This window comes from Penicillium coprophilum, assembly GCF_028826855.1.
Source record: "Penicillium coprophilum strain IBT 35676 chromosome Unknown utg000004l_segment0_segment0, whole genome shotgun sequence".
In the NCBI taxonomy this organism is placed as follows: Eukaryota; Fungi; Ascomycota; class Eurotiomycetes; order Eurotiales; family Aspergillaceae; genus Penicillium; species Penicillium coprophilum.
Genome location: NW_026622723.1, coordinates 3,505,067 through 3,530,957, shown reverse-complemented (window position 1 = coordinate 3,530,957; position 25,891 = coordinate 3,505,067). Strand labels below are relative to the sequence as shown.

The following is a 25,891-nucleotide window of genomic DNA, read 5'->3' as shown; positions in this document are numbered from 1 at the left end:
AGAGACAAAATTGCAAAATCCTCCTGATGCGGAACAGACCCGTCGGTACCATTAAGAACAGGTTGAATGTGCATCCTCTCATGATATCCATTTCTACCCAGTTCCATTTTCCACTATACTGGTTGAAGTAATTGATTCTCATTTTGAATAAACATGGAGAGTCGTAAAATAAGCAACTCTTTGTGGTAAAATATCGGAAGACTTAAGGTTCCCGAGCCCTAACTCACCGGCATGATATCAAACCTCCCGAATGTAACCCACAGGACAAATAATTTGCTTCGATGGATATTTGCATATATCGTAGAGATTCCAGGAATAAGCGTGCAGTCTCTTTGATTGTATCTGTGGAGCGTGCCAATTTGCCTTGCTACTATGGAGGACATGTACGACGTCCGCATGAAAAGGTTAGCGAGAACCCACCAGTTAGAGACACACGGTTTGCAGAAATAGCCCAACGATGAAGTTCAAATGGGAAGAAAACATGCAAAAAAGTATCCTTTCCGGAGATAACTGTTAGTAATAGAACACTCATGCAGCAGCTGACCAAATTGTACGACCAAGACGTTTGTTCATATTAGGGTTTGATGGCTCGGGAAGTAAGGGGAACTTGATCGGTGTCAAAGTAACACTCTTGATATAGAGACTGTCACCAGACTATAAACTCTGCGAGGCGCCAATACAAATAAGAAATTGAACCCCAAATCCAAATGTCACAGTGCCTCGTTCCTTACTGGAACTGCGTAAAACGTCCAAAAACGTCATTGCTGCCAGAAGACACAAATACTTCCGTGATGTAGTATAAGCTCGTGGTTCTCTTGCTTCATTTCCCACTTCCCAAATCGGAAGTAAGTCTATCCGAAGTTGGGTGGCGCTCGGGAGGTTATTTACCCCAGAGCATTTTACGTTGTGGTCTTTTTGGAATTTCTGCAAGGCATCCCTAGAAAGCGTGTCGATAGGTATGTCCCGAGGTCCCCACAATTGCCGACATGCTTGGCATTACTGTATCTGGAAGGCCACATCCAGGGGTTACTTACATATGATATCCCATTATGTGTGCGTGATACATCACAATTCCCATATTGCAATATAATATTGTCAACTGGCCTGAATCTGTAGGTCACCACCCGAAACACTGCTGACCGCCATGGATAGATTTTACCTGTTTTGGCTTGGATTTGGATACTTTCGATTTGGTAGCATCTGATGGGTAATTGGGTTTCTACGAGGTGATCGACTTCATGGCCACTACCAAATATTTACGAATGGAGGAGTATACGGAGTACGGGCTTTTGATTTAGGAAGGCCTTCTAAATAACGGCTATCATTGAATACCGGAATTGTCGGCAAAAAGACTTAATGTTGTCCTGATATGAGTTGAGAAATGAAAAGTCCGATGTTCCGCGATTGATGAGGGAAAGCCGACCTGTCCCGAGTTTGAACAGTCGCCTAAGATCTCAGGCAACGATCATGAGTTCCCGTCTAATATTTTTTGAACCCAACTAGACATCGGAACACGGAGTAGTATATGACCTTTCAGGAATCCTGTCCCACATATCAAACTAGACACCCATCATCAGAGGCTCATATATTTATTAAACATCTCGAGATATATTTCCAAGCTTCTGGGTGGCCCCATTCTTAGTGTCTCTTGGCGATGGTCGACCTAAAAATAGTCGGCATGCAAGGCCCCAAAAAACCAAAATGAAGGGGCGCAGTTATCAATTTCGAAAGGGAGAGTTATGTGATGTGAAGGATATCCAGGTCCTTCCAATACAGAGACTCAATATAAGATTCATATTGAAAGGCATTTGGATATAGAATGTTACTGTCCGAGATATGAATCAAATTAGGTGCCGCGCGGCAGATGCGTGTGCAGTTCAACTAAAGCTCCTCTAGTTCCCTAGTGGCTGTTTTCACTACAAAAATAGGTCAGACACAGCATAATTAGTATTCCGTAGATCGCTGTTTACCCAGCCTAGCGCCCCGCATGGCGTTTCTTTTCTTTTTCTTTTCTCTTTCTTGTCTATCAAATATCAACATTCTGACCCTCTTTCTAGATCTTCCCTTTTTCCTTTTTCTGTCTAAACGCTTGATATCTCAGTTCTTCATTGTGACAATATGCGGATTTCGATATTCGCACTGTGCACAGTGATCTGCTCCCGGGTACTCGGTCAGCCCTACGCCTCTCAGATCACATGGATCCCAGCCACAACATCCGTTGAAAATTTATGGCCAGTCTCCGAGCCGACTGAGGTAGCACAGCTGTACGGAAAACGCGCATATGGCGAGATCCTCCAAGCCAGAGACACAACCGCCACAGAAGAGTCGACTAAATCCACAGCCGATGCCACAACTGATACAGCCGCATCGGAGACCACGGAGACAGCGGAAACAACGGAAACAACAGAGACAACAGAGACAACGTCATCAAAGACGACCACATCAGAGACAACTGCTTCAGCGACTGATGCTACAACCACAACCTCCGAACCGGAAACTACTACCGAGCCCTCAACATCTACAACCCCCACATCTACCACCGAGACAACTAGCTCGACTGCTAGCAGCTCCTCGGTGACACCCACCAGCACCTCAGAGACAACAAGTACCCCAACTTCAAGTAGCAGCGCCTCAACCACAACCAGTACTAGTCCGACTGCATCATCGAGCGGCTTTATGAGCAAAGCGGAGCTAGCCGGTGCGTCATCAAATCGATATGTCCCAAAATACCCATCGTACTGACAATACCTAGAATGGAATCACCGGGGTAACATCGCAGCGATTGTATTTGGCTGTTGTTTTATCTCGGTATTCCTCGGCGTCGCCATTGTTTACTATGCGCTTGGTCGAGCGAAGGCGCGGCGAATTGCGGCTAGCAAAATGTTGGATTCTAGTCAGTCGTACTCGAAGATACCCCTTGTGGCCGTAAAAGAACCTCCTTCCACTGATCTGGGGGTTAATCGCTCCTCAACGATGCACACCAACAACTCTCAGTCCCAGTATTTCCCTGCGGTCAGTGCACCATCAGTGTCAAATTATAGCGATACTCCCTCCGCGGTCTCTCCGATCACGGCAGATCATTCGTTTCCTAGGGATCATGGAACGCGAGCATATCAATGAGCAGAATACACATTCAACTCCAGGCGTCGACAGGCGTTGAGTTTGTTCGGACATTCAAGAATTCACACTATTTCTACTGTTCTGGTGTTCTTGCCCGGTCTGTTAGAAGCATCATCATTATTCCTAGCGTTATGAAATAACATACAGATTGCATTGGTTCCAAAACGCATGCAATCACTAACAAAATTACCAGAGTAATATCAATAGCGAGTGTATGAAGAATCATACCAGCTCCAATCGTTGCGTTAGAAGAGTCTTGAGAATGTATCTTGCGTGGAAGCGCGTGTATGGTCATAGGATGAAAGTTCCGGGCTTGATACAGGTTGACCACCAGACTTAACACAAGCCATGTTCTTAGTATTCCACAAAGTAGCGAATATTTCAGGCTCGGTTTCCAAAGGCCTTTTCCTCTAAACAGGTTTCTTCTATCTTGTCCTCTTCTATCTTGTATCTGCGGGTAGGAAGACCAAATGACAGATCATAAGAAAAATCTGTAAAAGGTTATATGTCATTGAAAGAACCAGCAAGGCTCAATCCCACTTTGTCGTGCTAGTTTGAATAATCTGTGTACTAGTCATTATTTAAGTTCGGCTTCGATGATGCCTTGTCCATCACCGGGTGGTGCCCAGAACTTGATGACCTGGAATCCTGCACTTTCTAGCAGGCGAGTCCAATGGGACTGCGAGCGCTCCATGCTGTTACAAAAAATCATCATTTCCCAGTCCCACATCGCCGGTAACATGGCACCATCGCGATCTGCTAGTACAAACTCTTCGATGATCAGTTTCGAGTAACCCTGCTTCATTGCACCGGCCAATTGGGTAAGAATGGCTTGATTCTCCTCGTCGGACCAGTCATGAAGAATGAACTTCAGATAATAAATGCGAGCACCTGGGGCCAATGTCAACCATTATCCAAATCAAGTTGAATTGTGAAACTTACCATGAATTGGCTGTGGTTTGAACAAGTCAAATGGTAATTTTTCAATACGCTCGGTGTCTATAGTACTCTCTTCCAACACATGTGGCAGATCTTCAAGCACCAAGCGTCCTTTCGCATCCGGATGCCGTTCCAAAAATGCTACAAGGTCATGGCCTCGACCCCCGGCAACATCGACCATGAGTGTTTCCGCCTCAGGATTAGCACCAGATAGAAGACGCTCTTCTACCGGGAACCATTCCAACCAACTGGGTCGCGCACCGCGGTCACCCTCCATGAAAGTATTGCATAGATCAAGTTTCTCGGGATTCTTTTGGAACCAGGTCCAAATCGACTCGTCGATCTTTTCGGCAAATTGGAATGGTCCTGTAGTCGCACCCTCGGGGTTCTGGTACTCGTGGGAACGGAGGAACTCGGGGATCTTGGCGAGGGTGGGCATGCCAATATCAAATATAAACTTGATCACCGAAATGCTGAGTCGGTCAGTCAGCTGGCGGGTCATTGTAGTCGCGGTATAGACGCGCGTGTCGCATTCGCCAACATAGTCGATTCCAACTAAGATACGCAAAACTCGTTCTACCCCGACAGTTCCTTGTCAGTTACCCATCACCCATGCAATAGAGAAGGAGCAATAGAAAATAACATACCAACCAAGATCGGACTGGCGTTTTTCACAGCTGCCAGCTCTTCGAGTGACACCGGCCCATTGCGCTCCGTTAACGTTGTGAATATATCCATGTCGATGGCAATGCGCACACACATGGCGTGAGTAGGCTAGTCCGGGTTAGCAACAAGATCATCACCCTGAATTGCCTGATATTTACAGAGTAAGCCAAGTGATAGACCGAATCTTGCGGCTTCTGTAGTGCATTCACGAGTTTTTGTGCTGCCTTCAGGGCGGCGACGCGATCTGCCTCTTCATGCTGCCTTTGGAAAACCTCCAGTGACTCCGTTACTTGGTCTTGTAGCTGGTCAATTGATTCCTTGGAAACGGATGTTGCCATATTGTGTGTTTTAAATAGGGATATAAGTATGAATGTATAGGTAAGGCTGTTGTGACTTCAAACGTGTAGAATAACAGCCGAGAGCAGAGTTGGGGGTAGGGGAATTCGACGGTTGCTAAGCCGTTCAGGTTCTTTTGTCCAACCCCCCTTTTGGATGTCTTCGCTAGTGATCGCTAGTGATCGCCTAAGATTAAGGAAGTGGATAACCCGCATGGGGATGTTTTGGTTCATTTTCAAGATTCAAGCCGAGAGCAGGCAGACGACGGTCATAGAAGACCCATGTGACGGTGTCAAGGATCAACGTTACGCCCAGCCAACAATTCACTTGCGTGTATATGGATTGGGACAATACCAGGAACATCTCACCTTGAAAGAGAGCGCATTGTTCATCAGATTGACGGACTCCGGGCCGAGGGACAATGGAGGGAAGGATGAAGTGGAGACATTTGTACAGTTGACGTCCCGTCTCAGACCCCGCCAAGATCCGCCGTTATTCTTTCAGGCCAATGAGACTTTCTTGAATCGAGTGTGGAGTGAAACCTTACAAGGATGCATTTTCTAGGACGTTTCAATGCCCTGTCGAGCATTTTGCGAATGCGATGGATCAGGGGAGTTGTGAATGCTGTATGTTGTCGTCGCCTTTTAAGTTCGAGTGGAAATGATCCTAGCATCAAAATCAACACACAATGAGCGGCGCCAGCATCACAGCAGTGTCGTGGTGTTTTGGTGGTGTGGCCCTGGGGGTCGTGGCGGTCCGGTTATACACACGCGTGGTGGCTCTGCGACGTGCTGGCTGGGATGACACCTTCATCACTTTGTCACTGGCAAGTGCCCTGATATGTTCAGCCCTGGTTCAAGTCGCCGTTTCTTACGGACTAGGACGCCATCTGAACGACATTTCGAATCCGGATCAGCAAGTTCAGGCGATCAAGTACACAGTCATAGCACCCAACTTCTCTGTGATCAGCACCACAACTGGTAAGATAAGTGTGACTATCTTCCTACTCCGGCTCATGGGGCAATCTGCATCCGCGCCGCGCCGATGGTTCCTATATATCCTCATGGTAGTTTCCATAGCGTGGAATGTGCTGGCTATCGTGGCCATCATTGGATTCTGCCGACCCTCAGAGCGTATCTGGAATCAGAAGGTAGAAGGTTCCTGCTTCAGTCTCAACTTTCAATTGGTTGCCGGGATATCCCAGGCAGCCTTTAACGCGTTCAACGATCTGGCCCTCGCCCTTTTCCCAGCGTATATCTTTTGGCGCGTCCAGCTCGCCTTCAAGATGAAGTTCGCAATAATCTCCGTCATGGGAGCCGGTATCTTGTATCTCACTCTTTTCATCACACATCGGGAGCGTTGAGCTGACTTAATAGTGCCGCGGCGGCCACGGTGGTCAAGTGCATTCTGCTCAAGAACCTTCCCGCCCATGCCGACATCACCTGTGCGTATTCCTCGAGTTCCATTTCAGTGACCTCACCAACTAAGCGCATACAGGGTCTTGGGCCGACATCACTATCTGGTATACGTGAGTGATCTATGCTTTTCGAGCTTCTTTGTGGGACTTTCAATAAAACTTGATAAAATCTAGGATCGAGGTGACTATCCCTGCACTATCCACGCAACCCCAGCTCATTGACACAATTAGATGTACGTGATTATTATCTGCGCATCACTGCCTACCCTCCGACAATCCTACTCAGTGGTGCTGCAACGCTCCCGCAAGAGTTCGGCGTACATGCGCTCAGAATCGACCCCTCGACAGAAACCAATCCCCCTTTTCCGCCGTGCCCCAGATGCTTCGTTATTCGCCACTCAAACCGAGACAAAAGTCGACCGAGGAGACAGCCGTCATTCCAGTCAGGAGAATATATTGGGAAATACCGGAATACACAAGACGACAGAGGTTCGCGTGTCTCAAGAGCCTCGACAGGAAAATGAGGGAAACTCGCATTTCCCTCAATTGACTCCCTCCTGGGGGCCTTCAAATAGGCCTTCATGTGGAAAATGAAGTATTCATTATGCTATTCACGTCCAAAGTCAAGATTTGGGCGTCGGTAGCACAAATCCTTTACCCCCCATACAACTAATAAATTGGCACTCCACCTCAACCGCTCTCCGGCTTACTTTCCCGGTCGATAGGGAGATCTTCGCGTCGTTCATTTCTCCTCCCGGTCCATAAGCATAAAGGAAGCGCTTTCTCGGGTCGACATTTCCTTGCGATGTTGGCTAGTGCTCTTCATATAGCCCAAATCCTTGAATCAGAACAGCTGAACTCATTTGTTGTAGTTGATATAAGTCAGACCCTCGGTGGAGTTATGTGCATTACAAATAACCCTTGGCATATACCAGAAGTCAGTGAGTGCTTAGTGGGAATCATACTTCATTTCCGTATTTACTTGCTACTACTCAGTCAATACCGTCCTAATGCCAGCCGTCCGCCCTCAAATGAGCACCTCACTTCAATCAATTCCAAAACGGTCCTTTTAGGCCACCATGGGGATCATATTGCTGCTTGAGCTCCCGTAGCTTCTCAAAGTTATTGGCATATATCTGAATCCCCTTGTCAGTTTTCTCACGAATTGTAGAAGCAAACAATGTTTATTACCTTTCTTGGATCATTGAAGTCCTCAAGTGAATGAGTGAAGTACTCCAATTCACATCGTTCATCATATCCGCATATAATAAACGGTGCCTCTTTGATTTCCCTATAGGCTAATTCTCTGCTCTTTTCTGACTTGCATGGGGCACCAGTCCCAAGTTGCAGAACAGATTGACCGCGCGTACCCGGCCAGGCTCGCAGCGCCGGATCTACTGAATGAAAAGCCGGCTAAATCCATCAAACAATATTAGATCAACAAAAGGAGGTTCCGTTCAAGAAGGTACTTTGTGATTGCATACCTTCTACATGAACTCAATCAAGACATAAGTCCCACCGAGAGAAAGAGATGGGTTCTTCAGGGTCAAATTCTCAATCCAATCCCATGCCCTCGAAATGAGTTGTTCATCGAGCTGGGAAATGATGAGGCAAGACTGGAAATTTGTGGTCTTTCCTTTGGCCGCTTCGAGACCATCTTGATTGTAATGTCAGCTCATTCATATCACACGGCGTTCTTATTTTCGTGTATTTACCCCAGATCTGGTTGCACTGTCGAATTGTCATGGAGCTGGTCGAATCCATCGCGCCTTCAATATCCAAAGCCCAGCCAAATCCCTCTGCGCCTCTTCCATGGGCTTCTCCATGTGCGTCAAAGACTTGAAGACCAATACCTGGTTTTGGAGCGTCGCCCGTATAATGACCTTGGCTAAGGTCTAGAGGGAAAATATGCATTGCCATCTTTGGATCTTTGCATTCGGTGGTGAATCTTGAAATGGCTTTTGCGACGACGGAGAATGCCGACCTCGGATAGGATATTTGGCCTGAGTAGATTTTGTCCGGGTAGGGGTAAATTCGCAGTTTAACCTCTACCAAAACTGTATACGAAAAATCATTAGATAGTTCATTTATACCAATAAGTGGACTTCGCCTGGCCTCCAAAACTGCCGCCACCGCCTCTCAGTGCCCAAAGCAATTCTGGCTCAGCGGATGCCCACAAAATCCTGCCGTCTGTCAAGACAACTTTCGCGTCCAGCATATTGTGCGGATCAGCACCAAGGCCTCTTTCGGATGACAGCCAAGATATTCCGCCTGCAAGGATGGACCCGTCAACACCGACGTATGTGCAACGAGCGCCAACCACTATAGTTTTATCTAAACTTTTGCACTGTGTATAGCATGAAGTTAAGACATACCAGCATGGCCAGGAACGTTGTCCTCAATTTTTTGATCAACTTCTCCCCATGTTTGCCCTGCACCAATGAGCACGGTCTGTTCTTCTGCGTTATATTCGAATTTGTCGAAAGCAGATAGCGAGATGAGCACATCGCTGGCAGATGAAGACCCTACCCCAGTACTTCGAACCGCCCAATCTATATTAGAATTCGATAAGCAAGAAAGTAGAGATGCGAGAGACGAAGTCGTAGAGGGCCGAGCAATGATCTTAGGCTTCAAATCTTTCTGGGCAGCCCAAGTGCAACTCTCTGGTCCGTAAAGCGGAGAATCCGGGTATATTATTTCGGAGGACGACAGGGGAAGATCGGCGATAGAGCTACGAGGGAACATGTTTTTTTCTCTTAGGAAATCGAGGATTATGAAGCTAAGAGGATAAATTCGATTGAAGACCTAGGAGACATTTATCTTCAATGGGGATTGGAACTACATAAGAAATATATTACGTCATACGGATTGTGGACATTCACAGTGAATGGCAGGGCCCAGAGGACATTCGCAGACTTTTTTGAGAACATATCTGCTTTATTCTCAAGGATGATGGCCGCTGTCTGAAATCATTCCATTCCTATAGATATGAATGTGTTGTAATCCCGTACTATTGAACTGCTCTGTTCTCCCGCTCTACTTAAACCTCGTCTAGCGAGTTGGATCAAGCTGCTCAGGACATGTTCAGCGCAGTGATCAAAATCACCATAATGAAAAGGCAAATACCTTACGGGTGGCCTGAAATCTGACCTCATGCAATCTATTAATGTATAACTGGTGTGGAAATCCAATTTAAATGGGCTTTTGACTCAGCTGGCCTCGAGAATGAGGGGACGAAAGAGGAAGAAATGGTATAAATTGCTGTGACCCGGTCTGTTCAACTATTCTTTATTTCCTACTCGATTTACACATTGTTCTTTTCGATGTCCTCGAAAACTACTCTTGTAGCAGTCACCCAGGCCGAGCCAGAGTGGTTAGATCTAGCCACTAGTGTAGCCAAAACCTGTAAGCTCATTGCAGAGGCTGCTCAGAATGCTGCACAGCTAATTGCATTTCCAGAGTGCTGGATTCCTGGATACCCATGTTGGATCTGGTAGGTATATTCGAAACTCTTACCGTGGACACCAGTAACGGATAATTGTCCTAGGGGCTATCCTCTCGACGTCGAGCTACATGAGGCATACATCAAAGACTTGATTGCTCTCGATTTCCCAGAGATGAATCAAATTGAAGCTTGTGCTAAGAGTCACTCAATTGCGGTATGATTTGGATTTTCGGGGAATGCCAACTCAGTCAATATCGCCCAAGGAGATTGACAGCGACGAGGAGATCAAGTCACACCGGCGAAAGATAAACCCACTTAAATGGAGCGCACTAATTCTGGAGATGCCTCCGGAGAATGTTTCTCTAGTGTTGTGGAGCTATTTCTTGCTGGGAACACATTCAGCCGCTACTGAAGTATTTCATGATATCTCAACGAGAGGGAATTCACATCTCTGCATGGCCTAGCTTGACTCCTCATACCGGAAAGACTGAGTTCTGGTCTATGTCTGCCTAAGGTAAATCAACACATCCTATGCCTACAGTTCAGTATATAGTCTGACGTACTTTCAAGGCTGCCAGTGTTTATCACAGACATACGCAGTCGAGTCCCATAGCATTGCTGCCCATTGCAGGGCTATAATCACAGAAAAGGGAAGTCAAGGCAATGAACACAAGTGACGGGATTTCCATATCTTCTCCGGGAGGAGGTTGATTAAACCTATGGATGGCATTACTGAGGAAATAATTTATGCGGACCTTGATAAAAAATCAAATTGTGGCGGCTGAAATTTTACAGGTGCTTCAGGTCACCACAACCGCGTGGATGTTATGTCGCTTAAACGTCTGCAAGAAGGTGAGAAGGATGGCGGATGATACAGAGACAGCTGCGACAACTGTGGAGTAGTGACAGTACAATTATAATTTCATCAATCACATTGAAGATTTTGCATGACTTCCAAGGCTTTTTTTGTCCGAGGCCGAATATTAATGCATAATATTTGGGTTGAAGATATGGTCAATCATGGTCAGGACTCATTTGTTCTGCGTATTCTCTCTCTGATCCTGTTCATTTTTATATCTACCTGGTTAGTTGGACGATATGATTGGTTCAGGGTCATTCATATCATATTGAGCCGTCTTAGAACGATGGGCAGCAACTCAGAAACCACCCTTTATCTTCCTTATGTTCCACTGCATCTATTTTCTCGTTATTGTAGTCCATAGGCGACTCCTTTGCGAGACTAGGAGTATCAACATAATTCTCGCGGAACAATCCGATCGATTGAATTTTCAGGCTGAAATCACCATGTTGGTCCCCGAAGAAACTATATAATCAGCACCCATTGATGTATTTCACTGATAAAGAGCTCACCTTCGCATCATGATCCGGAACCTTCTTATATGCGACAAGTCCAAAGGCCTGGCATCCTCCACCGGCTTCCCCCGATATGTCGGTCTCAGGTTCTTCCATGACATGCGCACCGTGCGGCCTATCTCACTCGGGCAAAAATCATATTCCCAGACAAGGGCACTTTGTTCGCGATTATCGGGCCTCCGTTGTGGGATTTCGTCTGTCAAAGAGAAAGTGTATCGTTTTCCATCCAATGGAACGACACGTAGCTCAAGGCCGTCGTATCCGGTGAGGTCCCATATTTGTTCGTTTCCGACCGTGCGTTGTGAGGCAAACCCTGCGCCGCCAAGTGTCTCAATGTCGAGGTTGCCGTGAAAGATCACCCCTTCCTGGGTCGGCTCGAGTTTCGACACAGATGATCCACCACGGACGCGGTCGTCGGAGGCAGTCCAGCGATTGATGTCCCAATCCGGACCAAAAAGTATTTGTTTATTCGTAGGATATTCCATCGTGGGCGCAAAAGATGTTGTGAGGAACGTGGTCGAGATCAGTGACAGATAAATTGTGGGATTATTATGTATCGCGAGCTGGGAATTGCAATCCGATCGATCCACAGATCGGCCGGTAGATTCGCAGGTGACGTCATTTGTTAAGCGATAAAGAGAATCTCGCCTGACAAGCTTGGCTAATGTATACCAGTTCACTACAAACATCTGTATCCAAGTGCTCGACCTGATCTTCAAAATAACATTGGGGTATATTGACTCTATAACGTGAATTCATATCTATTAGACATCATAAGGTTTCTTTTCAACATCATAAATGGGCCTGCATGCCAATTTACTTCTTGTTCGCAGCCATGGACCGTAGACCTTGAACAGAACAGGAATAGGGATCATCGCAACTGCGATACATCCAAGCATTGTCCCCGCCCATTGAACCCCTAAGTTCTCCATCATTTGCTTGGAGAAAAGTGGGAACGAGCAGCCAATAGCTGAACGTAAGATCGTGTTCGCGGCAATAGTGGATGCAGCCCTGTCAGTTGAGTTAGTCAATCGTTTTTCACTGGATAAGCAAACATACAATGTAGGGTAGCAGTCAACAATATAATTGAAACATTGCAAGAAGATCAAAAAGATCCCCGCTCCGGTGAAGAGCCCTGAAGCTACAGAAGCCATCCAGTGAATGGATGAAGTGTAACCGGTCCAGCCGAACCTATTATGTATTAGCCCCGTACATCACACACTGTGGACGATTCCAAGAAGGCAACTCACCAAAACATTCCTCCGGCAAACAACACAGCGCCTATGATCGCAGGTGGAAGGCGCCATTCAGGGATGGGCTTATCACCGTTTGCCGCCAGCTTTATCCTATATGACCCCTGTATCAGGAGGATATAAACACCGCCAAGGAGTTCGCCGATGATAATTCCCATAAATGCAAGTCCACCGACACCCATACTCATCCCGTAAACACCTTGAAAGACAACAGGGTACGCGCCTAACAGGGCATAGATGAGGCCATAGATGAAGGAGATGTACAATGAGATAAGGAGCAGTATGGGCTCCGTAAACAACATCACAATGGGTCGTGCAAAGTTGTTTCGCAGAAGCTCCCTCATATCCACTTCCACTTCATCTTGCTTTGCATGAATGCCCCAATTGCGAGTCTGTCGGCGCAGGGTGGCGGCCTTGCGGACAAGAATAACTGGAGCATAAGTCTCGTCTAGGAAGGCAAAGACTAGGACAAAGCCTAGGAAGACCATGATAGCAGAGATATACATCGTCCATCGCCAACCCAGAGAGCTCGTTGCAATGAAGCCCCCCACAAATGGTGCCGAAAAAGGCCCGATAAAGACGGCCATGCAGAAAATTGACATGACGGCACCCCGTTGAGTGTTGTTGAACAAGTCTGCAAAAACGGCGGGAACGACTGAGATGGGGCTAGCTGAGCACATGCCAGCAAAGAAACGACAGATCATGACGGTCTGTATATCTTTGGCAACTGCACATGCGATGGTGAAGATGGCACATCCAAACAGTCCAATAGATAGTGGCCAACGTCTACCGATCAGTTCTGATCCTGGTGCCCAAATTGTTGGCCCGGCTGCGAAGCCAAGGACATATAGTGTCACTCCAAGTGCGCCAACTTCGGCGCTTGTGTTGAACTCTTTGCTGAATCCAGAGATAGCAGCCGAGAATACAGCGCTAGTAAACGATCCGGCGAATGTGCCATAGCATAAGATGCAAACTAGAATTACTCTATTGAGATATTAGCAATTGTATCCAGATGCCAACGAGGAGGAAGAATAGTAGACATACCGTCTAGTTGTGGACCAATTGTATGGATGTAAGGGATCATTGGCTCCATCAAACTCCACGACATAGCCTTCAGAATCTGGAAGAAGAGGTGGATACTCTTTATTGGCCCCCATAGGAAGCCATTTGTCACGGGGAGTAGGGCCTCTTGTAGAGCCTACGGTTGTTTTCTGTTGGAGTCGATAAGTGTTGATACGGGTAAGCTCAAGGGTGTCGATTTCCTCAATTGTGTTGTCGGATTCATGGCTGCGAGAGTCCATGGTGTAATCGGTTTCCGGCTCATATTTGTCTGGGTGTTGGTTGATATGCTCCATTGTATGCTGTCATGTCAGGGTTTGGGGATTAGATTGAGAGGTTGTGTGGGAATATACAAAGTTCTAGTCGAGGAAGGCAACACAGTATATGTCCCTGTTTCGGTCAGCCCATTGATTACAATTTTTTTTCCTTCCTAGTCTTCTGGGTCGTCGGCCTAATCCGCAATCCATCGTAAAATGGGCCCTGATAGTCGCAAAGCGACCTCAACTAGGCCTAAAAAATAGTTTTAGTAGATCCATACTTTTCCGCTGTGGCTTTAAATGCTTGAAATATCCACTATCCAGTCATGTTGCCCCAGTAGTGTAAGTCTATGACCAGTTAAAAATCAGGTCAATCTCGGCTAGAATCGGAGGTGTGGCTGACATCCGCTGGAAAGTGGTTCGCCGTGGGCAGCCGAGCCTAGCCGTTATCATTTTGTTTCAGGCGAAAGAAAACTCTTCAATTTGGCTTTGCTTTCAGGCCGAAATGAATCAACAATGACACCATTTTATATTGTAGACTCCCTCCAGACCGATTCCGACTTACCTTGTAAAACCGGTTTGGCGTGTTCCCCGTGCCGAAGCCGTCGGGCGGGACCCAGTTAGTTCCACTATATTCGGGATGCAACTCAGAAAGCCGCTTATGTACTACCCAAGTATATGTTAATTAATTATTTCCGTAATAGATGAATTCCTTGCTGTCTTTCTTTTCCTTCGCTGATTTAAGATGTTTAAGATGGCAATATTGTCGGGCGTGAATATGGAACTTCCTTTATTCCGTTCTAGTTGAAAGAACACTGGCAGTGATTTGCAGCAAGTCCGGTTCCTTGCTTGGCCATACCAATTACATACGATGATCAGATTCTTCCTCTTGTAACTGCTTACAGAGGTCTTTCAGCGTCCAGCCAGCCCAATCGAAGTCGCTGATCTCAAGATAGACCTGTCCACTCAGTCGAACCCACCAGGAACCCTGAAAAGGGAAGACTGGCATGTAGGTGTTGCATGACTTGATCAAAGTCTGCTGCATCCATTCAGTCACCGTAGTATCGGGCTTGCCTTTCTGTTTGACCAGACTACCATCTCCCGAGGTGGGTTTCCCGATAGGAAGAAGGATGTTAACCATGCAGCAGTCTGTTGAAGTATGGGTAGCATTGTCCAGGATCACGGTCCCTAGAATGTCTGCAACCCTCTGTCCACCTTGACGGGAAAGTTGAATGCAGTAATCCCGAATCTTGGTCTCGCCGCCACATACCCTCTGTCTCCACCGGATGGCTTCGGGCACTGTTAAGAACGAAAGGTTGTCGGCTGTTCCAACATACTCGAAATTGAACACGAAGTCTGTCTTTTTTTGCACTGGACTGACACACGATTCTTTCCCAGTGGACCGGGGAACGAACCCATGGCTTGTTGGTATAGTGCTTCGCATCATGGCTTGATTGCGCTCCGGGACGTAAAATACAGCACATGAGCGAGGAGTAAACAACCATTTATGGCAGTTGCTTACCAAAAAGTCCGGGTCCAGTGAGGATAGATTGAGATCGATTTGCCCGATTCCATGGGCGGCATCAATCAAACTCAGTACACCTTCTGAGCGGCAGAGAGCTGTGAGTTCCTCGAATGGAAGCCGTAGACCTGGGTTGGACGAAATTGTGTCAAATATAGCAATGCGCGGGCGGTAACCTTCTGTGCGTGACGTCTCGATCGCCTTTCGAAATGCAGCAACCATCTCAGAGTCGCTAACTGGATGTATGAAACCAATCTCTCTAGTGCGAACCCTATCTCCACTGGCTTCACAAACATAACTCGTTGTCTTGCCACATGCTCCATATATGACATCCAACTGAAGAATCTCATCTTTTCCGTCACTACTCCATACCATATTTCGCATAACTGTATTGACGCCAGTGGTTGCATTCTGGACAAAGACAATGGTTGACTCCGGTACACCAAGGAAGTCACTCATGGCAGCCCGTGACTCGTCCAACAGTTCGGGAAAACGATATTTGATGAAGGGACACGGAGTTGCCTCACATTCATCGCGTAACTCATTTGCTTTGTTGCGAATAGCGACAGGTGACGCTCCAAATGATCCTAATATATGCAGTGAGCTGGTGATAAAACAGGTGGAGAACCCCATTTGTCTTACCATGATTCAGGTTTCGATAGCCGGGCTTAAAGGAAAAATGCCGGCGCATCTCATGTCCAAATGGTGTTGGCTCATATTCACAAGGAGGCGACATGTTGTTACGTCCACAATCTGTTGGGTCAGATATTTGAAAAGTGACAGTTCCGAGAGCTCAATCGAACGTGGCCTTGTTTTCCCCGCGATTCCCGTGATCCCCACTTACTCTCGGAATTTGATACAGAAAAAGACAACATTGACAAGGCTCAGATCTCAGACATCCCTGCGATACGATAAGCCCGCTGATCCACGGTAAATGGGATGGGATAATATTGGCCCAATACCTGCCCACACATTCATTTCCCTCTTCACTCTGTAGCGATTCCAAAGTTTTATCCTCCCTGTTATTGCACATGTTACCTAGGTAATTCCCACGCTTACTGTCTATCCACATGGGTCCATGCGTTCAATACGAAGTACACAATATCTTATAATCCAGAACTCTCAGCCCTTTCACTCTATAGTCGCCAGTCTCGGGTCAGCAGGCGGCGACATCTCCCTTGAACAGGGCGATATGCTGCATCATAAGCAAATCAAACTCGACAAAGGGATCAGGCCCTGACCTCCGCAAAGCCCACAAAGCCCACAAAGCCCAAAGCCCAGCCCACTCCAGCCCACTACATAATGGGCTGTGGATCCGGTGTGGAACCTCGGGGCTTTAAATGGGGGCCCGTTAGGCCCCCAAAGCACCAAATAATTCAAATATTCCGGAAAACATGACTTTTAAGATTACCCCTTATGTTTATACTTCCGCGAAGCTCGAAAAGCCCGAAACCCGACCCGACTCAACCCTCAAAAGGGTTAGGTTTCGGGCCTATTCCTAAAGCTCGCAGCAGGCTTCGGGCTTTCAGTTTAGGCTCGTAATTTGAAACGGAGGGCCTAACGAAGCCTCCCCCACCCCCGGGTAGGACTAAATAATGTAGATATACTAATTTTCTGTAACTATCCACATCTTTTTTTTCTTTCCCTTGCTAGCTTGAGATAATGATGACCTTTATATAAAACGAGTATGGATGGTTCTGAGAGCGTGAGTTTACAAGTCCGTTCGGTGCAATGGTCAATCTCTTCTATTGACATCCCGAGTCTTGCCCTGACCGACGAGTATCTTAGAACTTGTATCCATTAAAAGCCATAGCAAATATCCAAATAACAGCCTTGCCTCATCGGCTGCACAGAATATATTCAAACGGTCACTATAACAAATTCAGCTTTTCGCCTGTTATTTGTCAAATCCATCATGATACAATACAACCAGTCGCTCAGTATCAGGTAACGCAAATTCCAACGAGACAAATGACGAATCATCAAGTGAACGACGGCCATAAACACGCTCTTGGGATCAACCACCAACCATCATGAAGCTCATTAGTCCAATCCAGCCAGCCACGAAAACTGCGGTCACGATTCCAGCTCCCGCTCTATCAGCAGTTGTGATTGCAGTCGTCTCTTGACTGGACGCAGTAGTGTCATCTTCACCTGCTGTTGGATTGCTGGTGCTGTTCCCGCCAGTGGTCGAGGTTACCGGGGCACTCTTTTTGAAATTGATCAAATTGGATGTGAAGACTTTTGTCGCGCTGATCTGTTCTTCCATTCCCATCCAACCGTCCCATGTAGACTTATACCATTGGACACCACAAGTTCCATTGCTATGGCCAGTACAAGATGCAGCGGCTGCTTGACCCGATGTTTGGAGCTTTGCGAGGATGCTGTCAAATGTTGATGGAACAAGTAGAGCAGTCAATGCCAACCAAGAGGAAGTCAGTCCTTTGAAGAGTATCTCGTTATTATTGCAGTTCTCTGCGGGCTCGCAGTAATAGTCTTCAATAATTCCACCGGTGATGAAAAAGTTGTCAAATGTCGCGTTTAACAAGCCATTTACGGCCGTCAGCCATTGAGTTTGGGTAGTCCCATTTGTCTGTAGGAATAAGTTAGTCCAAATACTTCGACGGAACAAAAAGAACGTGGAATTTGGAATTCGACATGGGCATCTCTCACATAGTTGTACATATACGCTGCCCCCATCAGGTACGTGCCGTAGTTGTACGTCCATTGGGCATTTCCTTGAGTCGCACAATCATTATCAACATCGGTGGAATCGGCAACATTCCACGTTGAGTTACTAAGCAGCGGCGACGAGAGAGACCAATCCCAGATCTTGTTAGCCCACTGAAGGTAAATTGCATCTCCCGTGTAGCGGGCTAGACGTGCAGATAACTGAAATAAGCCCCCATTAGAAATGGCATTTTTCATTGCATAGCCAGACTGGTAGGGCCAGATTTGCCACCTCAGGCCACCACCACACGAGGATGTATCCCATCTTTTGATCTGAGTATTGAAGACACCCTGGGCTAAAGAGAGCCAAGAGAATCCAGTCGGGCGGTCCGGCAATGAAAATTCAGCGGCCGTCATAGCTGCTAGACCCCAGAACATTTGGTCGTCGTTTCCCTAGTGGATAACAGGTATTAGATTTCTGTTGTCTTTTGAGAGTACGTATGATGGCGCCCACCAGATAAGAACTGTAATTGCTTGGCATATAGTCCCCGTCCGTGCCTGATTGCCATTGCAATCCAACACTTAGTTCCTCATTGTATGTCGTGTCGCCAGTAAAGTGCCAATACTCTAAGAGTGCAAGGAATAATGGAGCTCCCTCCCACCATTTGTCCGGAAAGGCTCCAGGAATTTGACCGGTCTCGTTGCCGTAATAGTATTTCATCATAGCGTAAGTCGAGGTACTCGCAGCATCTTTGATCGACTCTGTGAAAGGATCACACGTTAGCTTCTTACTATTGCTGGTAATTGGCACGGAAGGAAAATCCAAAATTCACTACTCACGTTCATTGGTAATATCCAATTCGATTGCGTGCACTGCGCTGGAAAATAGTATTATAGCGATAGCTCCTCTCAAGGGGCAACTCCCGAGTAAGTGCATCTTTTCAAGGCGATGTACGGGAAATCGCACAAATTTTACCAATGAGAGATCTCGGACAGAGACGTAGCCAGATGTTCTCGAAAGGCATCAATGAACGTAAAAAGAAATTTTCTTCCAAATCAGAAATCATGAACTGTTTCCGCTATAATGCCATGTTTAATTATAGAAGAGCATGCGTAAGCCTCGGCGCTAGCGTCGTCAACAGTTTCATTGTGGAGTATAAAGCCATTGGAAAAAAATGCCAAGCTTTTACAAGCTTCCTGGAATCGGGAGATATCAGATCAGATCTGAAGCGTTTAGACTTGATCATCTGTCTCAGATCTCTTCATGTCGTGTTTCCACTAAATCATTCAACCCTCCCGACACTACCTGAGGTTAAACAAGGACTCATTATTCATGCACAGGGAGACCTGCTAGTACCGTCCTGGTTGTTCAAAAACCTTTAGGACAATATTCTAATCACCATATTGATCTAATAACATATATTATATACCTGTAATCTAATATGTTAGATTAGATCAACTGTTCTTGGCTTCTAGTCAATTTTTTGCCATTTTGGTCGGTTCGTTCGAGATAAAAGCTACTTGAGTCCAGTTCGCTCCAGTCGCTCCTTGTCGAAATTCAGAAATTGTGAGACTGATTTTCGAAATGCTTTCTCTTTCTTGTGAGAAGATTTTCTGTTTCAGCGGTGACCCCGGTTGAAAACGACCCATAGAGCAGGACTACCTAGTACCCAAAGGCCAGCGATGAATGTAGCTGTCCATCCAATGCCAATAGATTGATGAGAGGTGATGCAATAGCCGTGGCTCCCCCGCCCATAAGACAGCGGAATAGATTATTCGCTGCCGTAGCAGTAGGTCTCTGCAAAGCCCATAAATGGGCTGGGCTTCGAGGGCCCAGCCCACGGCCCATTTTAACGCATAACTATCATGTTAGTATACATAAAAGAGCTGATGAATGATTATATCTTACGTATATTCCAACCTATATACTGAGTAACGTTTAATTATTATGGTAAGAAATAGGAATTATACTAAAAATATATCCTGAGAAGTCTAATTTGACCATTATTTAAATCATTTCTCTCCATGACTTTACTTGTAAAGGAAGAAGAAGACGAAGAAGAGGATGAATATGATGATTCACGGAAAACTTAATATAAAGCCTGGATAATAATCTCAATGCCTAAGAAAACTAGCAAAAAATGTATTAATTATGCAGGTGCGATGGATTGGCATATTTGTATTGTTTGATAAACAATGCGGGCCCAGTATGGGCCTAAATGGGCCCTATAGGCTCAAGGTAGTATAAACCTATAACCCATCGATGGGCCCGAAGCATAGGCCCAAAGCCCAACCGATTAGTGGGCTGGGCGGGGCTGGGCTTTGGGCGTTAGACTTTCCAGAGGCCACTGCCAGGTCTACTATTAAAGCTAGAGGAAACAGGTAGAGAAAATAATAGCCAAGTTATAGAAGTAAAGGTAAACTAATATGCTAATTAAGTAAGCTTCACCACTACCCTCCAGTACTAAAGATACGTCCTTCTAGTCAATGTAGATAAAATATGAACTTGGGTCTATCGTCACTAATTCATGAAACTCCCTCATCTAAACGAAGTCAGCTCGATGCCAACACCAGGGAAATCGGACTCCTTACACCAGGAAATTCATAGCATGTACATATCAGACCTCCCCAGACAGGTGACTCCAGTGCCAGCTGAAGGTCTAAGTGAGGGGCAAATATACTGACCAAGCAGTATCAGCCCCCGGGCTCCCTAGGCTATAAACAGGAAGCTGAGTTTTTGTCATGGTCTAGTGGTAAAGTAGGCTGTATTTTACCCGACATATACAAGCCAGCAGAAAATATTTCTGGAGGCTTCGGAAAACCCGGGGTAGCTATTCTCTCTTCATCCTACAAAATGAAGGGAGTCTGCTTCCCTTCCCTCCCTGTTGAGCTGGTCGAGTTGATTTCAAGCTTTCTCGATATTGACTTGGTAGCATTACGATTGGTTTGTCGTGAACTCCAGAAGAAAACATTCCATCATTTTGCGCAGCGGTTCTTTTCATCTATCAAGACCGACCTATCTAGGGACAGTCTACGTCGCATTGATGCTCTCTCGCAGAATATTGCGCTACGCCCTTATGTGAATGGGTTAGCCTTCATGCTCCAAAATGGTGTCGGTCGCGGCTTGGTTTGGGACCGTCATCCATGGGGTCCGATCTCCGCGCCGCTAGAGGTTGAGGCGATTCGGTCTTTACGGGATAATTTGATCCAGCACTTGACTAATTGTCGATCATTCTTTGTCTTTTGTCGACACCCTGAGGGTCATCCAGATATGGATCATGTCACTATCACCGACGCTGTCGCTGTGTTCTTTGCCCTGGTCATCGATGCTCGTCTACCGGTTTCGTCGTTCCATCTCATATATGCCGATAAATACTCCCGCGCCTTGATCATGGACATGCGTCGTCTTCCCAAGCTCCTCTATCGTCAACCCGAGTTCAAATTTGTGTGGGGCAATCTACAAAAACTCTCCTTAGAACAATATCTCACGTTGGATAACTTCGGCTTCCTGCTTGAGCTGGTTCTTAGCGCTCCAAACCTCCAAACCCTCTTGCTGAACGTCGGCTCACACGACTTGGCAGCGGAGTTCATGCATGAGCTGGCAGAGAGCGCCAGCTTTTCCCAACTGCGTGAACTCGCATTGTTCCGGACATCCATGCGGGGTCCCGATCTCCACAAATTACTCGGGAATATCCGCCCAAACTTGACTTCACTCACATTATACCATGTTTCACTAACACCGGGAAGCGATTGGGCGCCATTTTTAAAGGAGCTGAGTCAGGGATTTCTGGCCTTACAAAGCATCTCCCTTCACTGTCTGTGGGCCAGTACGCCTGCTAAAGGTGTCTTCATCTTTCCAGACATTCCACAGACACCTTCACTGTGCACTTCGAAGGGCCAACATTTGACTATGTTCTATTCTGAAGATATCGAAACCCCCACTGTCCTCGGGGTCGAGTATTCAGGGTCGAAGATGTCACAAGTGTTGAGTTTATTACAGAAGACGGAAAGACCTTGCTCACGGACGGAGCGGCTTACTCCTATGTAATTTTTGTACGATTTACATTCCCGGCATGTTTGAACCTTTTTCCCTCTTTGTTTTTTTTGGGGGGGTGCATATTTACTTTGTGGTGTGCAATATCTACTCTATTCTGGTTTGTCGTATGAAGTTCCCTCTATTTATCTACAGACGCGGTCCAAAGAAATCATGAAAGCTGAAAACACTTTGCTGAGTAATTGCTCTTAATCTTGTTGATGTCGCGAAAAAAATTTTGGTTGTATGAAGAGCGCAACGGTGCAAAACAGGCGGCAATAAGAAATCGGCAGATATTACATCTCAAACTGTAATTACCACTACATTCAATGGACATTGTTTCCGGGGACTCAAAATTCTTTCTTTATCTAGCAAGTAAGCTAATGCCCTTCATCTACAAGCAGATGTCACTCAATATATGTTCACATCATCCCCTGGGCTACAAGAAACCCTCTACCTTCTTACACATCCTGGGCCTTGAGGGTCACTTTCTCCACATTCCTTCCTGTGACTTCGATCAGAGTATTCTTGATATCTCCTTTGAATGAGACAGTCAACCGAAGCTGTTCTTTCGGCCATAGAGTCACATAGTTATCAGACCAATAAACCGGTGCAATCTCAGTGTTATCCAGTGTATTGATAGCATTCAGACGAATGAAGACTGCCGGTCCCGCAGATTCATTTTCGAGCAACACCTCAGCATGAGTCAACCCATCATCTGCTGGAGACTTCACCTCCAGGGTCTGCATTGGCATGTCTTGTAGTGAAGCCTTCAAAGTGGCCGGTGTCAGTGTCTGCAGCTTGGTGTATTGGGCAAATTTCGTAACTGGTGTAGTGAACCAATCAGACTTTGACCAGTCCAAGACATCTGTGGTAGGAGAGAGCCAGTAAACATTGCGGCTAAGGACGGCTTTGGAAGTAGTGTCAGTGAGTGTCAGACGCAGGAAGCCAATATCTTTGAGCTTTTTGACTCCCGCAAGCGAAGCCACCACCTTTGAGGAATGAGGCGCTGTGTTGCTCTCCACTGTAGTTGCGGATATTTCTTTGCCATTGGAATCAATGAAGTCAACTTGGATCCTCCGATTTCCGGTCTTCTTGAGTGAGTGGTTAATCAACCAGATTTTCTCGTTCTGGTAATCATAAGCCACGTGTTCCTCACGCGCTCCAACCTTGGTGCCGAAGTAGGCTCCGATAGGATTAAGATAATAATCAAATAACTGCCAGTGCAGATTTGGCCAAGCACTGTTCAGCATCCAATAAATAAGGCCCGTGGCAGGTCGAGTGGCATTCTGCTGCGTGGCGTATCCTTCAAACTGGGATCTGGTGGCCTCATAATCTGCCATTTGACTTTTAATGACGTAGTCTTCCAGGTTAGATGGCTTTCCGTATCGGGCAAAGAGCGCCTTGTTGTAGAGCGAGCGATCGTAAAATTGCGAATCATAGCGAGACATGTGATATTGATTTGCATTTGGCTCTTTCCAAAGCTTTTCCAGATCGGCATCAGACATGAACTTCTTCAAGCTGCCCATCTCAGGTGTTCCAACTCCGGCACCCAATTCAGATCCAAAGCCAAATGCCGCTCCTTCTTTGTCGTTATACCAGTAATTCGGGGGCACCCAATCGTACGGGCCATCCATCTTCATTCCGGACGGTCCAAGAGCGTCGGGATAGCCACGCTTGCTGGCTGATGCAATAATCGGGTTGGGCCAATCCATAGCTTTGAGTGCATCGAGATAGATCTTGGTGGCCTCATCGTTTGGCCAGAAGTCTGAGCCAACCAAAAATCCAAGCATCGAAGCATGGCTTTGCATCATCTCGGCCTCGTGTAGCATTGATGCCTTTGCGACCGGATAGTCTGCCTGTTCCCATTTGACACCGTCGGCCTCGTCATTGTACTAGAATTTCTTTGTCAATGTGTCTGTCCTCTCCGGTAGTGTCTTGAAAAGCCTTACCTCCCACCCTTCCCATTTATCACAACATTCCCATCCCGCCAGGACCATCATCCCCATTTTGTCTGCGAGTTGATATAGTTCTGGGTGCTCCTGCTTTCCCTCTAAGCGCACAGTATTGAGTCCCATATCCAACATGTAGGCGAAAATCTTCCGCACCCTGTCAATATCGAATCGCAAAAAGATATCCGGCCCATAACCAGCTCCAATGACCTGGAAGGGCTCGCCATTGACAGAGAATTCGGTATCCTTGAACTTGTTCAAATTCGACGATACATGACGAATTCCAAATTGTTGGCTAATTGAACTATCTGACACCACCTCCTTAGGTTTCTGGATGATGGTGTCAGCCTGTACTGTGTATAAAGGCTGCTCGCCCCAGAGGGCAGGCCACCAAATAGCGGGGTTTTCAATTGACGCAGTTAGTGACACCGTTTTTTTCTCGTTTGACTTCAGGTCAAAGGTCTCGCTAATTGGGACAGCTGCGGAGCCATCTGGCCCTTTAACAGTGCCCTTGACCATTACCTGCTGATCAGCCGATTCGTGGTTGGTCAAATCAGTTCGGAAGGTGACCTTCACCGGCTTGGAGTTGGGCTGAGTAAAATCGGTGATGACACGGAACGGCGACATTGAGACCGCTCCAGTCTGAGAAACCTCCACATTTCGCCAAACGCCGGTGCCATTGTCGGCTGGGTATGGGTTCCAGTCCACAAATCCCATGGCAAGATCGCGAAGATAGTTGGTTGGGAACGCACGAATGAGGAGACAATTGGCTCCTTCCTTGACGTGTTCGGTCAAATTGTATTGATGGCCGCCATATGAGCCTTGCTGCTGGTCGCTCGATGCAATGAGCACTCCGTTCAGATAGATGTCTGCCTTGGATGTAATACCGTGTGTTTTTAGAGTGAAATGTTGGCCGATAGATGGATTTAGTGTAAACTCTTCTCGGTAAAGCCAGGGTACGTCGAAGGTCAAGGGATCAGCGATAGCTTCCATGTTGTCTGAATAGAACAAGTCCGTCTCCTTGTATACCCCGTTCTCAATAAGACCAGCCATGACAGTGCCACGAGAACCAACCCGATACCACGATGAGACGTCTTCTCCCGGTGTGGAGAGTACATCCAGCTTGTCTGATACTTTGGTCGATGATTGGAGGTTCCATCCTGGGATAGCAGCAATATCACCAGCAGAGGCGACAAGAGGTTTGGATTCAGTGATCGCTGCACAAGCACTGGCACTGAAAGCGAGTGCCATGCAAAGCTTACTCATGTTCTTAAAGATAATCATTTTGTTTGCTCTGGTTCTTCAGACACCAACAGTGATGCTGAGCTTGTATCGCAAGATGTATGTGACAGTTTGTTCATTTAAAACATAAAGATCACAATGTGGCGTTCAGGGCGAAGTAACACCGTGTCATGCGGTAGGTTCATACGACCGTGGGATAAATGGTTGTTATGTTAGGATTATCTCCTCCGACGACTTTCTGGGCTAGGACTAGTTCACACGGGGATTCCGGCAAACCTGCAATATTTCCCGGTTCGGTGTAGGATCTCCAGGGGGAATTTCCCAACGGAGTTTGAGCAGCCTAGCTGTGATGATGGTCGGGTTCCATTTCTGTTCCGATGAAAGATTATGGACTGGGCATATTCCTATTCTGGCCTTATCAGGATCTTTTATTAGTCCTCTTGAGATTTGTGGGGGTTGCATCCTGCCGTGCAGATCTTTTGCAAATATCAAATCCAAGGCCAATAAAGATCGAATGTTCCAGGGGTATTACTGAAGTATCCGCACGGAGTACTCCGTTGCAGTGTGGAGAAGGCAAGCTGTCCACGATTATGGATTTTGTGATGA

The 25,891-nt window shown here is 46.6% G+C and overlaps 11 protein-coding genes across 11 annotated transcripts; 4 read left to right on the top strand and 7 right to left on the bottom strand.

Annotated features, from left to right (window-relative positions):
* Positions 1–2,118: 2,118 nt before the first annotated feature.
* On the top strand, positions 2,119–3,120 carry N7500_005781 (uncharacterized protein; the record flags this gene model as incomplete). Its single annotated transcript, XM_056676925.1, has 2 exons — positions 2,119–2,698; positions 2,753–3,120. 2 exons carry the CDS (start codon positions 2,119–2,121, stop codon positions 3,118–3,120), a joined length of 948 nt encoding a protein of 315 aa, XP_056531925.1.
* Positions 3,121–3,697: 577 nt separating this feature from the next.
* N7500_005780 (uncharacterized protein) lies at positions 3,698–5,063 on the bottom strand (the record flags this gene model as incomplete). The annotated part of the gene is made up of 4 exons (XM_056676924.1): positions 3,698–4,011; positions 4,063–4,635; positions 4,707–4,833; positions 4,884–5,063. 4 exons carry the CDS (start codon positions 5,061–5,063, stop codon positions 3,698–3,700), a joined length of 1,194 nt encoding a protein of 397 aa, XP_056531924.1.
* A 686-nt stretch (positions 5,064–5,749) lies between these two features.
* On the top strand, positions 5,750–7,072 carry N7500_005779 (uncharacterized protein; the record flags this gene model as incomplete). The annotated part of the gene is made up of 5 exons (XM_056676923.1): positions 5,750–6,387; positions 6,438–6,505; positions 6,559–6,589; positions 6,653–6,711; positions 6,765–7,072. The coding sequence occupies 5 exons, from the start codon at positions 5,750–5,752 to the stop codon at positions 7,070–7,072; spliced, it is 1,104 nt and encodes a 367-aa protein (XP_056531923.1).
* Positions 7,073–7,965: 893 nt separating this feature from the next.
* N7500_005778 (FAD-binding oxidoreductase) lies at positions 7,966–9,223 on the bottom strand (the record flags this gene model as incomplete). The annotated part of the gene is made up of 4 exons (XM_056676922.1): positions 7,966–8,135; positions 8,194–8,535; positions 8,603–8,800; positions 8,854–9,223. 4 exons carry the CDS (start codon positions 9,221–9,223, stop codon positions 7,966–7,968), a joined length of 1,080 nt encoding a protein of 359 aa, XP_056531922.1.
* A 578-nt stretch (positions 9,224–9,801) lies between these two features.
* On the top strand, positions 9,802–10,143 carry N7500_005777 (uncharacterized protein; the record flags this gene model as incomplete). Its single annotated transcript, XM_056676921.1, has 2 exons — positions 9,802–9,971; positions 10,026–10,143. The coding sequence occupies 2 exons, from the start codon at positions 9,802–9,804 to the stop codon at positions 10,141–10,143; spliced, it is 288 nt and encodes a 95-aa protein (XP_056531921.1).
* Positions 10,144–11,290: 1,147 nt separating this feature from the next.
* N7500_005776 (uncharacterized protein) lies at positions 11,291–11,782 on the bottom strand (the record flags this gene model as incomplete). The annotated part of the gene is made up of 1 exon (XM_056676920.1): positions 11,291–11,782. The coding sequence occupies one exon, from the start codon at positions 11,780–11,782 to the stop codon at positions 11,291–11,293; it is 492 nt and encodes a 163-aa protein (XP_056531920.1).
* Positions 11,783–12,543: 761 nt separating this feature from the next.
* N7500_005775 (Major facilitator superfamily) lies at positions 12,544–13,905 on the bottom strand (the record flags this gene model as incomplete). Its single annotated transcript, XM_056676919.1, has 2 exons — positions 12,544–13,534; positions 13,595–13,905. The coding sequence occupies 2 exons, from the start codon at positions 13,903–13,905 to the stop codon at positions 12,544–12,546; spliced, it is 1,302 nt and encodes a 433-aa protein (XP_056531919.1).
* Positions 13,906–14,728: 823 nt separating this feature from the next.
* On the bottom strand, positions 14,729–16,124 carry N7500_005774 (Pyridoxal phosphate-dependent transferase major region subdomain 1; the record flags this gene model as incomplete). Its single annotated transcript, XM_056676918.1, has 2 exons — positions 14,729–15,975; positions 16,031–16,124. The coding sequence occupies 2 exons, from the start codon at positions 16,122–16,124 to the stop codon at positions 14,729–14,731; spliced, it is 1,341 nt and encodes a 446-aa protein (XP_056531918.1).
* Positions 16,125–17,405: 1,281 nt separating this feature from the next.
* Positions 17,406–18,995, bottom strand: N7500_005773 (glycoside hydrolase family 76 protein; the record flags this gene model as incomplete). Its single annotated transcript, XM_056676917.1, has 4 exons — positions 17,406–17,981; positions 18,062–18,511; positions 18,573–18,820; positions 18,899–18,995. 4 exons carry the CDS (start codon positions 18,993–18,995, stop codon positions 17,406–17,408), a joined length of 1,371 nt encoding a protein of 456 aa, XP_056531917.1.
* Positions 18,996–20,912: 1,917 nt separating this feature from the next.
* On the top strand, positions 20,913–22,106 carry N7500_005772 (F-box protein; the record flags this gene model as incomplete). Its single annotated transcript, XM_056676916.1, has 1 exon — positions 20,913–22,106. The coding sequence occupies one exon, from the start codon at positions 20,913–20,915 to the stop codon at positions 22,104–22,106; it is 1,194 nt and encodes a 397-aa protein (XP_056531916.1).
* A 446-nt stretch (positions 22,107–22,552) lies between these two features.
* On the bottom strand, positions 22,553–25,327 carry N7500_005771 (putative glycosyl hydrolase; the record flags this gene model as incomplete). The annotated part of the gene is made up of 2 exons (XM_056676915.1): positions 22,553–23,986; positions 24,044–25,327. 2 exons carry the CDS (start codon positions 25,325–25,327, stop codon positions 22,553–22,555), a joined length of 2,718 nt encoding a protein of 905 aa, XP_056531915.1.
* Between the last annotated feature and the right edge of the window lie 564 nt (positions 25,328–25,891).